Source organism: Peromyscus eremicus, chromosome 17 (assembly GCF_949786415.1).
Source record: "Peromyscus eremicus chromosome 17, PerEre_H2_v1, whole genome shotgun sequence".
Classification (NCBI taxonomy): Eukaryota; Metazoa; Chordata; class Mammalia; order Rodentia; family Cricetidae; genus Peromyscus; species Peromyscus eremicus.
Genome location: NC_081433.1, coordinates 9,555,989 through 9,569,233, shown reverse-complemented (window position 1 = coordinate 9,569,233; position 13,245 = coordinate 9,555,989). Strand labels below are relative to the sequence as shown.

At 47.2% G+C, this 13,245-nt stretch overlaps 1 protein-coding gene across 1 annotated transcript in view; it reads right to left on the bottom strand.

The window, feature by feature from the left end:
- Positions 1–12,885, bottom strand: part of Dlgap2 (DLG associated protein 2) — a 149,797-nt gene extending 136,912 nt beyond the window's left edge. The window contains exons 1-2 of the mRNA XM_059244992.1: positions 12,840–12,885; positions 7,132–7,197 (exon numbers count right to left, since the gene is read on the bottom strand). Of these exons, the coding sequence (XP_059100975.1) occupies positions 7,132–7,197; positions 12,840–12,885 (112 nt within the window). The remainder of the gene's footprint in view (positions 1–7,131; positions 7,198–12,839) is intronic.
- Between the last annotated feature and the right edge of the window lie 360 nt (positions 12,886–13,245).

Below are 13,245 nucleotides of genomic sequence, written 5' to 3'. Positions count from 1 at the left end.
AATGGCTCCAGGAGCACCGAGAATACCCAGCAAGAACGTTCAAGCTCCAAGTAGGACACACAATGTAAACCTCAAGCAAAGAGTTGCTATATCTATTGTTTTTCGGGAAATGACAAGAAAGGAGTCTGCATGTGTTCATCACAGGTGAAATGATTCTAAATACTCTCCAGCTGTGGTTGACTGATTCCACAAGTGAGGACGGCCAACTATAACATCTTATGAAATAAGCCAAATCTCACAAAAGTCACTGGGAGATCAGTTTAATACCCGAGGATGTATTAGTTAATTTTCTCATTGTTATGACAAAATTCCCAGCAAAAGCAATGTAAGGAAGGAGGAAGGAAGGCAGGAATTGTCGTGTTGGCTCACAGTTTGAAGGCATAGTCCATCATGGTGGGGAAGGCAGTGTAAGGTAAAACTGCTCACACCGAATCCTCAGGTGGAGCAGAGAAATGAATGCTGGTGTGTTCAGGTCACTTTCTCTCTCCTTTCTTCCTTTTTATTCAGCCTGGGATCCTAGAGCATGGGACAGTGCAGTCACATCCAGAGAGATTCTTTCTCCTCATTCACAGATGTCTCTGGAAACATCCTTATAGATACACCCAGACATGTGATGCCTCAGTGATTCTGGATCCAGTCAAGCTAATAAGGCAGATCAACCATCAGAGAGCAGCTTCCATAGAGATGGATTTTCTGCCTTCATTGCAGTCAATTGTCAATGAGTCCCATCAGTCCCAGTTACCAACACTGGAGGTATATGCTGTAAAAACCTATATCCTCCTGAACCCTGCAGCTCTGTATCACAGGATTATATATCATACAGGAGCATCAGAGAGTTCAGATGCTCTCAAATGGAAGAGACACTTATTAAGACAAGAGTTTTAGAAAACACCCTTTACTAATGTAAAACATAAGAATATCTTAGTTGTTTTTTTTTTTTCCAGTTGATTGGAGTCTTCTCAACTGGAAACATCACATGGAAGGTTCCTCAAGAACCCTGGGTGCATATTATCATCACATGGGATGGGTGAACCAGTACAGTATTTCTGGGTGCCCTTCTAAAGGAAATAAAGTTGGTATGTTTAAATGATACCAACACTTCAGTGTTCACTGAAGCCAAGAGATAGAAACAACCTAGTACCTATCAATAGATTAGAGAACCAATAAAATGTATGCGTATGCATCCACAGTGGAATACTATTCAGCCTCAAAAAGGATAGCAGCCCTACCATTAGTGACAACATAGAATAATCCAAAGGTCATCATGTAAAAGGAACTAAACCAGGCACAAAATGACAAGCACCTCATGGCCCCACATAGATGTGTCACCTTTAAAAGTTGATCTTGGAGAGTTGAGGACAGAATGTAGCCACCAGGGGCTAGGTAGAGAGTAGGGAGATGCGGTGGCAGAAATCTCACCATCTGGACTGTAAACTATAGTGACACATTGTATACTCATAGAAAGCTGCTACAAGATTAGTTCTTAATTTCCTCATCACAGAAAATATTCAAGTACGTGAGGTGACAGGTTAATGGTCTGTATTTAACCATTATTCAACTTCACTGTATATTGATAGTCACACCATATGTTGCAATATATATGATTTTTAATTTTCAACGTTAACTTAGGAAAATAACAAGCAAAGTGAAGACAAATGCAGGGTTTCCTTCAGCAAAAAGGCAAGTAGAGGGATCTCCGGAGACGACAAGCCCCAGGCACTGCCCATCAGATGCAGCAGGGCACCAGTTTCAGGGTTCCACGGCCATGGTGCCTTAGTTAGGTTTTATTGCTATGCTAGAACACCATGACCAAAGCGACCCATGGAGGCAGTGGTTTGGCTTATGCTCCTGCCTCACAGTCCATCATGGAGGAGAGTCACAGCAGGAACCAGAGGCAGGAATCAGAGGCAGGAACTGAAGCAGAGGCCACGGAGGGACACTGCTTACTGACTGGCTTCTCGTGGCTGGCTTAGCCTGCTTTTTTATACAACTCAAGACCACCTGCCCATGGGTGACATTGCTCATGGTGAGCTGGGCCTTTCACATTCATCATTTATCATTAATCAAAAAATTCACTAGGGACTTGCTTACAGACTATCTGATGGAGGCACTGTCTCAACTTAGGTTCTTCTTTTCAAATGATTCTAGCTGTGTCAAGTTTACAAAATAAAATAAAACAACAACAACAAAAAAAACACAAACCAAAAAAAAAACCCACAAAAGACTCAAAATAAACTCAACAAAACAAAACATAAAATACCAACTAACTAGCATAAATGACTCCTTGTCAACTCGACACACAAACTTATCACTTATTAAACCAGGACCTTTCCTTTCTGATCTATATCTAATATTTGATATCAATATCACAATATAAAACACATATCAGCTTTTAAAAATCCCATAGTCTCCCAAAATTCAAACGGTTAAAAAAAATTCCCTCTCGGCCGGGCGGTGGTGGCGCACGCCTTTAATCCCAGCACTCGGGAGGCAGAGCCAGGCGGATCTCTGTGAGTTCGAGGCCAGCCTGGGCTACCAAGTGAGTTCCAGGAAAGGCGCAAAGCTACACAGAGAAACCCTGTCTCGAAAAACCAAAAAAAAAAAAAAATTCCCTCTCAATTATCCAGAGTCTCTCCACCGTGGGCTCCCGTAAAATCAGAAACGGGTTACATAAGTTCTTCCTCCTGGAGGGAGGGATGAGTGCGAGTCTCAGTCAAAGCAAAGGCCCACGGGGTAAAAAGCTCGAGCTTGACATCTGGAATGCTTGACATCTGGAATCCACTCGGCTCCTCCGGGCTCCAAAGGGCCTGGGCAGCTTCACTTCTCTGGCTCTGCCATCCACAGCACACACAGCTTGTCCCTAGGCTCAGGCAGGCTCCGCTCCACAGCTGCTGTTGTCTTTGGTAGTCAACACATGGTACTGGCATCTCCAAATGCTGGGGTCTCCGCTGCCACTGGCTTGCACCCTCACCAGTAGTCTCTCCTGAACTCTCTTCAGAGGCTCTGACCCTGACACGTGGTGCCAAGCCTCAACTTCTCTCCATGACCCCTTCAATCCTGGGGCTTCTACTGCAACTGAGGCTGCACCTTCCCTCGTGGCCTCTTGCCACTAATGCCAAGCCTCAGTGGCTCTCCATGACCTTGTCACGCCTTCAAGACCAGCAGTACCTGAGTAACTCTCACACATCACCAAGTTGGGCTGCCGATATGTTGTACATTCCTGGCCACCTCTGGACCACAGCTTCTGTGGGCTGACTTTGAGGAAACACTCCCCAGAAGATTTCACCTCAGTGATGCTGGTTTCTTTTTAATCACAGCTTAGCCCCCACTGACCAGTATCAACTGTCCCAGGAAACCAAAGGTTTCACTTTAATGATTATGAACTCTTGTTAATCACAGCCAATTCTGTAGCCCCAGCTGACCAGAATCAGAGATCCTTTTTTTTTTTTCTTCCTGAGACAGGGTTTCTCTGTGTAGCTTTTGGAGTCCATCCTGGAACTCGCTCTGTAGACCAGGCTGGTGTCAAACTTACAGAGATCCACCTGCCTCGGCCTCTTGAATGCTGGGATTAAAGGCATGTGCCACCACTGCCCAGCTGAACCACAGATTCTCCATCAAAAATATTTTAACAGCCCCATAGGGCTTCTCAAACTTCTCTCTGAAACTTCTTAAGCCAGGCCTCCATTGTCTGTACTACTTCTATGTTACATTCTAAGTTCCCACAACAACCTATTAAGCTCTGTGGTGGTTTGAAAGAAAATGGCACCCAAAAGGAGTGGCACTATTAGGAGGTGTGACCTTGTTGGAGGAAGTGTGTCACTGTGGAGGTGGGCTTTGAGGTCTCTTTCTCAAGCTTCTCTCAGTGTGACAGTCAGTTGACTTCCTGTTGCCTGAAAGATGTAGCACTCTCAGCTCCAGCACCACATCTGTCTGCATGCTGCCATGCTCCCCTTCATGATCATAATGGACTGAAATTGTAAGTGAGCCACCCTCAATTAAATGTTTCCTTTATAAGAGTTGCCATGGTCATGGTGTCTCTTCATTGCAATAAAAACCTAAACTAAGACAAGCTTTTAGGAGAATGGAGGTTAAGGAATCTGAAGAATACTGGACAAATGAGACAACTGATCAGCTTTGAACTACAAGGTGCTCAGAGTAATTTTGAGATGACTAGCTGAGATGATCCAGTCTCAAAGACTACTTGAATAAGGACTTGAGACGAACCCTGAACTTTGGCATTATACACAGACTGGATAATGAAGGATATGGTTACCTTTCCTAGAATTTGCTTTGAACACTCAATATCTTTTCTAGCCCAAAGTACCAAAGTCCATCCACAAATCCTCCAGAAAACATGGTCAGGTCTGTCACACCAATATCCCATGAATATCGGATCAATTTCTGCCATAGTTAGGTTTCTATTATAGTGATAGAATGCCATGACCTAAAGCAACTTGGGAAGGAAAGAGTTTATTTGGCTTACACGTCTACAACACAGTCCACCATAGAAGGCTGTCAGAACAGGAATTAAAGCAGGAACCTAGAGGCAAGAACTGAAGAAGCCACAGAGGAATTCTGTTCACTGGATTGAGGAGAATGGCTTGCTGAGACTGCCATCATCTACAACCCAGGACCACCAGCCAAGGGTGACACTTGCACATCAGTCATTAATCAAGATGCCCTACAGACATGCCCACAGACAATCTGAAGGAGGAATTTCCCCAACTGAGCTTCTTCTTCCCAAATAACTAACTTCTGTCACATTGATAAAAACCCTAACCAACGCACATGGGACCTGAAGGGGGGGCTGGGATATGGGGGTTCAGACAGGGCTCCCTGAACATCTGCTTCTCCTCGGGGCCTGACAGTGCTGCACAGGCACAGGCTTCCTCTCCTCCCCCAGACCCCCAGAGAGCCCACTCGTGGGTTTCCTAAATCTGTGACCCCCCCACCCTCTACCCCACCTCAAACAGGAACCCTGGGAGAAGTCGGAAATCAGCAATCACCACACCCCCCTGCTTCTTTGTTCCCGAAGCTTCCAGAACTGACTGCTCCTTCTCATCCTCACAATGACCAGTGGCACTCTATCCCTGATCAGAAGGGTGGGGCCTGAGGACCGGGAGCTTCGGTTTATCATGTAGATCCATGAGATGGGAGCAGAGGAGGAGAGATACTGGCACACTGTGCTCATGTAGTTCCGTGCACAGCAGCTCAACTATTGAGACAATCAAATGGCTCTTGATGGATGAGCAGAGGAGCACAATGTAGTCCAGACACTGTGGGATGGATATTACTGGGCTCTAAATATGAAATCCTGCCACATGTTACCACAGAATAATCTTGAAGACTTTATGCTGAGTGAAACAAACCAGTAGCTTAAAGACCAACACAGTGTGATCCCACACGTTAAAGTTCTTGAGTGTAGGCAAATCCATAGACACAGAAAATAGGATGGTCAGTCCTGGGGCTGTTGAATGGGGACATAGTTTCAGTTGGGGACAAGTGGTAAGCTCCGTAGACACACAGGGGTGGCAGTTGCATACTGTGAGTGTATCATGCCCTAAACTCCACAACAACAATGGGAATTAATGGGTGTGGTTAATCCTGTTTCATCTCTGGCATCATAAAGTGCTTCTACCCCAGCAGCCAACCTGTGCCTCACTTTCCGCGCGTGACAACAACCTCAGCTTCAGCCTGCTTCAGCCCTCAGCATTGCTCTCTGGGATTCTGGGATAAGCTAATCCTCCTGAGCCAAGGCAAACACTGGCTCCTGGTTTTCCTGAGATCCACACTCTAGCTAGATTCCCGTACAGAGGCTGGGGTTCTTGATGTTCTTCATCCATACCTGTCCCTGGAGACCAATGCACCAAGCCACAAGCTCCTGCTGCCTGGAAAACTGGCCCTTGGGGGAAAATTCCCACCTGTTTTGTCTGTCACAGGGAAAACGGGGAATTGCTGCCACAATGGCCACTTCCGGTCTCAATGAGAAAAACCGTGTATCTGATGCTCTTCTGGAGGGCTCTAGGGCCCCCTACTACCATGAGTTCCCATGCTGTTGCAGACATATACACCTACTCTATAAGTTTAAGCTAAAAAGCAAGCTATTTTGGAATGTGAGGGGGCAAGGTTTTCTTTAAAATACACCTCAGTTCATACAAAGTGGGCTTCCTGAGTATCCAGTATTCCTTTATGTCAACAGACAAGCCACACAGTCCTCACATGTGGTGGTCTGAAGAAAACTAAGAAAAAATCCCTATGGAAAGGTTTGCTGAGATTGGGTGTGATGACTCAGATCTGTAAATCCCAGCTCTCTGGAGCTTGTGGTAGGAATGTTACATGCCTGGGCTATAGTATAAAACTCTGTCTCAACAAACAAACAAGTTGGGGCTGACTCCACGACGTACCTGTGTTGTCTAACGGTCTGGAGTCATTCAGGGAGCACCTGGCCCTGCAGGTCTGCACACAGAATATGAAGTAAAACAGAGCCCAGAGCCACACAGGGGGTCTCTGACAGATGTTTGACGTTGGATTTACTCAACTTTCTGCATCTCTGACAGTGGTGGCTGCCCTGATGAGTGGAAGGCTAACTCCCTGTCAATTGACCAACCACCCAAAGTGGCACCAGCCCCTTGTGGCTGGAGTAACGTCAAATGATATTCTCACATGGGGCTGACCTGTGCACTTGGGGAGGAGGGGCCAACAGTTACTCTTGTTCTCCAGGAGAGAAGAGACCTGAGGAGCCAGCATCTGCCTCAGCCTGCATTGTGCTGGCCCAAGGGCATCAACTTCTTCCAGTGAAGAGCAGAACTGCTGACTTCCTTAGAGCAAAGGAAGGCAGGTTCCAGCCCAGAGTCAGAGGAGGGTTTTCTTCTACATGTGGCCTCTGCAGTCTTGTGTCTTTAACTTATCAACATGAGGGCCCAGGGAACCCCTTTCTCATAAGGGATTCACAAGTTGTTTACTATTGAAAAACATCAGCATGGCTTCTTGCTTCTCACTGGTACCGTCTCCCAGGCCCAATGTGCTTAACAAGTTTAGCGTGAGTTTCCCAGTGATGGGGTGTGATAAAGTGAGCAGGATTCTGGACAGTCATTGCAACCCCCAAAACCCCCACCATCCGATTTACTCTACCTATGTCTTCTTCTGCTGGTCCCGGGAAGCTGAGGCCCGGCTGGGCCAAGTCTCCTCCTTCTTCCTCTGCAAGACACAAGTGAAGACATGCTTACTATTGATCCACTGAAGTTGTAGTCATTCTCCATGCCTGCGACACTTGACAGTCAGTGTGGTTCACACACAGAGACACTTTTCTGTTTCTTCTAATATTAGTGCTCAGAGCTCAGTGACAACCTCAGAGCGACTGTCACTTCCTGTAACAGCCCCGAGATCCCACTTGTGCCCCGTTCTCCTTTGAGGTCCCTGCACAGACAGCTTTTGCAAACCCACCTCAGCTTCCCTATATAACTTTGGGTTTATCTTGTTAATATTGGTATAGACTGTTGAGATGTCCTGACCATTGCTGGCCTGGTTTCCTTGGATCAGTCGCGTCCTAAGGAGTCTGAGTCATCCCCAAAGAGAACTCCCCACTCTAGAGATTGCAGTTGTATACATGCCATTCTTCCACGTTCAAAGTCTGCAGTGGCTGCTGCAATGTGTCCTGTAAGTTCATTCTGCGTGGGTTTGGCTAGCAAATCAGTATCTCCTTTTGTGAAAGGCTAGCCTGGGGCTCCTACGCTCACTCTTAGTGGCTTTCTCGATCTGGTGCAACAGAGCATTAGCATGGACTACCACATGGTCATGACACCAGGGTCATGTCAACTCTCTACCCTGCATATTAGGGACACTGGGCGCGAAGGTGAATGGATGTGTGTTCATATCCAATCCGTCCCCAGGGAGCTGCACTGGGTGTCTGCACCCCACCTCCATGTCTGCGCAGAATTCTAGGGTCTGGTTTCAGGAGCTGCCACGCACCCACATGTGCTGAGCTCAGTGTCTGGCTGCCCTGCATTGATATGTGATTGGCAATAACCGTGCTCATCTGAACATGGAGATGCAGCTCAGATAGAGGATCTCCTGCACGACATTGCACACATATAATTGTCTCTATACTCATGGGGTGTGTATCAAAATTACAGCATCATGCATATACAGATTCTGGCATACATTTAAAAATATAATTGCATTTTTAGACTCTAGTATTTGTGCATTCATGGAGGGCTTCCAACATTGGTGGGGAGGCTCTGAATCTGAATATACACCTCTTCTGGCATTGAACACCACCAATCATGTTATAGTGTGAACAGAATCCATATGAGTGTCTCATGATTGGATCTACATACTTCACTATCATTACCCTGAGTCAGCTCATCGCCACTTGTTACTTCATAGAAAGAACTAGGAAGAAAGAGGCAGGTTTGTCATGGAAGATGCTAGAGTGTCCTCACATAAAGATGAAGTCAAATGTCATTTCATGGGTTCTCCTGACACTGAGAAAATAAAGGCACACAGTAACCACCATTGGATTCAGGTTCAGTGTTTCATTAAAATGGTTCACTGCAACTTTGTAGCCATCTGGGTAGCCTTTCTGCCTGGCCAACAGTGCTTTCTACATACTTTCCCTACTAGCAGGTAGACATGCCTACTAGGGAGAGGGTGGGTCCTGAGGCCCCACTAAGGACTAGAAACCCAGACCCAGCACCTTAGCCAGTGCTAACCAAGGACAGTCTCCTTGGAGACAACTCCTACATAGCGTTATCTCAAAGCCAGAAGGAACTCTGTGACAGACCCACAGACTCAGATCTCACACATTCCCCCATTTTAAACACACATGCATATGCAAAGAAAGAGTTTTAACAAGAAAGATTTGGATGTGAGCTAACGCTACATTGTTGAATGCTTAGATAACAACACCACCAAGAAAACAGACAGAGAGAGGGCATGGAAAGGGCAACAGGATGCACACTGAACACATCATCACGTTGGTGTCACAGCTCACAGCCCTGAAGGGGGAAAGCCACTGTTTACTCAGAGAACAACACCCCAAGGAGGGTGGGCAGGTGAGTTTCATGGCCAGCTCTGAATTTTAGGCACAGAAGTGACTGCATAATTTCCCTTCGCCCTTGTTGCTCAGATTATGCTGACAGGAAGTCTTGGTATGTGGTTCATCTAAGGCCACGGGTGGAAGGTGAGCACACAGAAGGTCTTCGTGTCTGGTCTCACCTCACAGGTGACAAAGCTTACCTTGGTGTAGATATGATGGCCCTCCCATGTCCAACCAGGCATTAGATTTTCAGGCCAGGTTTTATTTCTACCACATTCCTACTCCAAGTCCTGATCTGTGCAGGTAAATGTCCTGCTCTAATGGAAGGCCACAGATAAGACGAGGGTCCTTGTCTTTCCCCTCCCTACAGTCCCAGGGTCTGTACAGTGGGCACCAATGGGTGAGGGGTGATGGATGACTGAGACAGGAAGGATGCAAAGGATTGTCAAGTCAAATGGCCATTCCAATTACATCAGGGATCACGTATCTGTCCCTTTACGGGCTAAAAGACTGCAAACACTGACTGATCAGCATCTCTCTCTCTCTCTCTCTCTCTCTCTCTCTCTCTCTCTCTCTCTCTTCTCTCTGTCTCTGTCCCTTTCTCTCCTCCCCTCTGTCTTTACACTTATTAAAGGAAACTGCTTCCCTCCAACTTTAACACAAAAGGTGAGCCACACAATCTAAGAAACAAGCTGTGGCGGGGCAGGAGAACAATGGTGCCATTAGCCAGGCTCTCACGCATTCTGAATCTGGGTGATTGCAAGCCTCCTTGACCCAGCCTCTTCATCTTCCCATGTTCAAGGCCAATAGATCTTGGACAGGGAGAGCTGTGAGACTGTGTGTGGGATTAATCAGTGCTATAAAATTAATAGTGCCTATATCTGACACCGTGCTCAATTTTCTATCACATTCTTAACAAAAATAGGAAAGTGCTCTCTACAGAAGGTTCCAAAGGCCACTTGCTCATCCATTAGACCGAATCTCATGAGCATCAGTCCACACTGAGGACACGTCACCATCCTGGCTCTTTGAGTTTTCTCTCTTCACATTGCTCCCTCATAATGTTTTCTGGCGAAGTTTACCTTATAACTTATTTTTCTTTCACATTGGAACTCCATGCTGGCTGTGCTTGGAAGAGTGCAACCTGAGACTCTTTGAGTCCCTTCTGTGTGGGAACAGGCCTTTCTAAAGTTCTGTGTCACAGTCCCTCTTCCAACGTACAACCTTCCAACTCTGGGAAAAGTGCTTCTCCTAGACGCTGCAGCAGGAAGGAACTGTGGACAAGGTGTTTCCAGAGCATCCATATGACAACAGACAGGTGATGCCATCCTCCAGACTGGTGACACAGTTTCAACTTCTTCCCTCTCTGAACATGTCACACAACAGGTGTGTTTTCTCACTTCTCTGAAGCCACCTGGAAGTTATGGGCAAAGGCTCTCCTGCATCACTAAGTTCTCAAGGTTCTCACACAGCTCTGACACGAGTGAAGACCACATCTAACGGGATGCGGCCCCGTCTGGCACTGTAGGAGCACACCGAGCTTGCTTCCACTTTTCACGGGGTGAGGTGTCCAACAAGACTATCCACTCACCTGTGGAGGCCGCAGGTACCATATGTGATGCCTATGTACCATGGGACATCTGAGATGTCCGAGTTGTGAGTCACGGTATTCATCTTGGACACCGGACACTGCATATATCAGGATGGCCACTGTACAGGGAGCAGCACAGAACCAGTGACCAGAGCTATGGGCTGAGCCTGGGTGACAGAGGCCTGAGCTGTGGTCCCTGGGCCAGCTGTCTCTCAGCCTGGTACAGGCAGCATCTCCTGTGCCCAGAGGCTTCCACAGGCATGAAGCCACCTAACACAAGCGCCATGGTCTGCTCCTTGGTATGTGGCCTCTGGTCAGGCCTTGCTTTGGAGAGTCAGTAGAGAAGAGTAATGTGAGCAGCCGCTGTGCGCCATTTGCCCCTGCTGCCTCTGCTGCCTCACTTTACTGTCTGGTCACTCAGTAGTCACACCAGGAGTCATCACCTCATTTTACTGTCTGGTCACTCAGTAGTCACACCAGGAGTCATCACCTCACTTTACTGTCTGGTCTCTCAGAGTAGTCATACCAGGAGTCATCACCTCTTTTTACTGTCTGGTCACTCAGTAGTCACACCAGGAGTCATCACCTCACTTTACTGTCTGGTCACTCAGTAGTCACACCAGGAGTCATCACCTCTCCTGCAGATGGAGAACAGAGACCTCACGGTTCCCTGCGGCACAGAGCTGACAAGCTACCATGAAGCATGGCCTCTGGGTCCAGATCCAGCCTACTTTATACTTTCCTGTGGTGTCACCTATATGTCGGGTCTACACTAGCGGTTCTCAACCCATGAGTCTCAAACTCTTCAGGGGTCAAATGACCCTTTCACAGGGGTCACCAAAGACCATAGAAAATACAGTTATTTATATTATAAGTCATAACAGTAGCAAAATTACAGTCATGAAGTAGCAACAAAAATAATTTTATGGTCGGGCGTCACCACAACATGAGGAACTATTTTAAAGGGTCTCAGTCCTATAGACCATCCTATATATGCTGTATACATTACTGTAGGATCTGTAAAGAGCCAGAAGAAAGAAGAGACATTATTAGCAGTGCTCTTGAAAAACGAAGGTAAGAAACCAAGTGGTTTGGGACAGTCATCATTCTTCCTGTCCTCTGGCTCCACCACTTCTCTGCTGACCCCAGGGCTGCACGGCACCAACAACTGTCAATGATGAGGGCGGGGTCAACCTAGAGACATGATGGAGTCAACCACCATAGAGAGAAGGGTGAGATCAATCCAGTGAGAAGAGAGTAAATTCAGGGAGAGTGTGGAGTTGACCCGGGCAGAGTCAACTCAAGGGGGAAGAGCTATAATGTCCAGGTGGAGGGCAGAGTCAGCTCAGGTCAAGGTGATAAGCCAACCCAGGTAGAGGTCAGTGAAAGATACAGGAGAGGGCATGTCAGCTGAGGGACAGGGCAGAGTCACTGAAGGCTCTTGGCTTCTCTTTGTTTCTAGAGGGTAGGCACTTAATTTAATTACTGCATGATATATTTTTGGTCCAGTGTCCATCTTTGTTCACACTAGTACGAAGATTTGGAACTTCTGCTACTAAACTGAAGTGTCAAAACCTGACTTATCTGCATCACTCAAGGCTGGGTGGGCCCCGTACCTGACTCAGTTGTATGGCCCCCCCTTTCCTGGAGTATGGTTCTGTAAACTGTGTACTCTTGGTGTTTTAGCTTCTTCAGGGCTCTAAGGTGGTAGGGAGGAGAGGCACCTTTGCTACTGTGGTGAAGCTTCTGAGCCCCAGACCTCTACTGTAGCCTCGGGCCTGCTCAGCACCTTGATGCCTGACTGGCACAGCCTACCTCATCCTTCAGTCTGGCACATTCTCTGTCTGCTGAGGACTTTGCTGTGGCTTTTCTGAGGAAGCTCATCTTCTATTTCCTTATAAGGCAGAGATGATAGAGGAGGGTCAGGCTGAGGTCAGAATTCTACCCGTGAACCATGCAAACACACACGTGTGACATGCCTCTTTGAGCCGTCCCCATGTCACTGCCCATGGTTACCTCACATATCTGTTTTCATTTCAGATCTCTCGTGTGCTGTGTAGGGGGTTCTCTACGAGAGAAGTGACCTTACAGTTTGGGGATCTGTAACTACGTTTGCCTCCGGCCATGCCTGCCTGTATCCTTGCCTACGTTCATGAAACTCTCGCTTGGGTGCACTGTGTGGTCCTGGGGACAGGGCCGTTAAGCCCCTACCAGCCGGGGCATTGTGCTCTGGGTGAGCCACATGGGCCACGGCCATTACCGAGCTTGCAGGGAGCCGTTCACACTCACTTTGCTGACTCTTTCACCTTGTTCCACAAACTAGTTTCTCTGTGTTCTCTGAAAAGTTTCCTCTGAAGACAGCACACTCAAGTCTACATTTTGGCCAATTTGCTAATGATAGCATTTGGAGGTTGCTTAAATGAAGGCTTCATCTCGGCTCAGCTAGTACAATGACGCTGATGAGTCTTAATGCTGGCTTCCTCTCGCATTCCAGCCACAGCTGCGCCGCCAGGCTGCAGCCGGCCTCTGCCTCCATGAGAAGAACCAGGGCTTCTTATTTTCTTTTAATTTTTTTTGACAACACAGAGGGCTCATCATTCTATTTTGGACGGAAGAT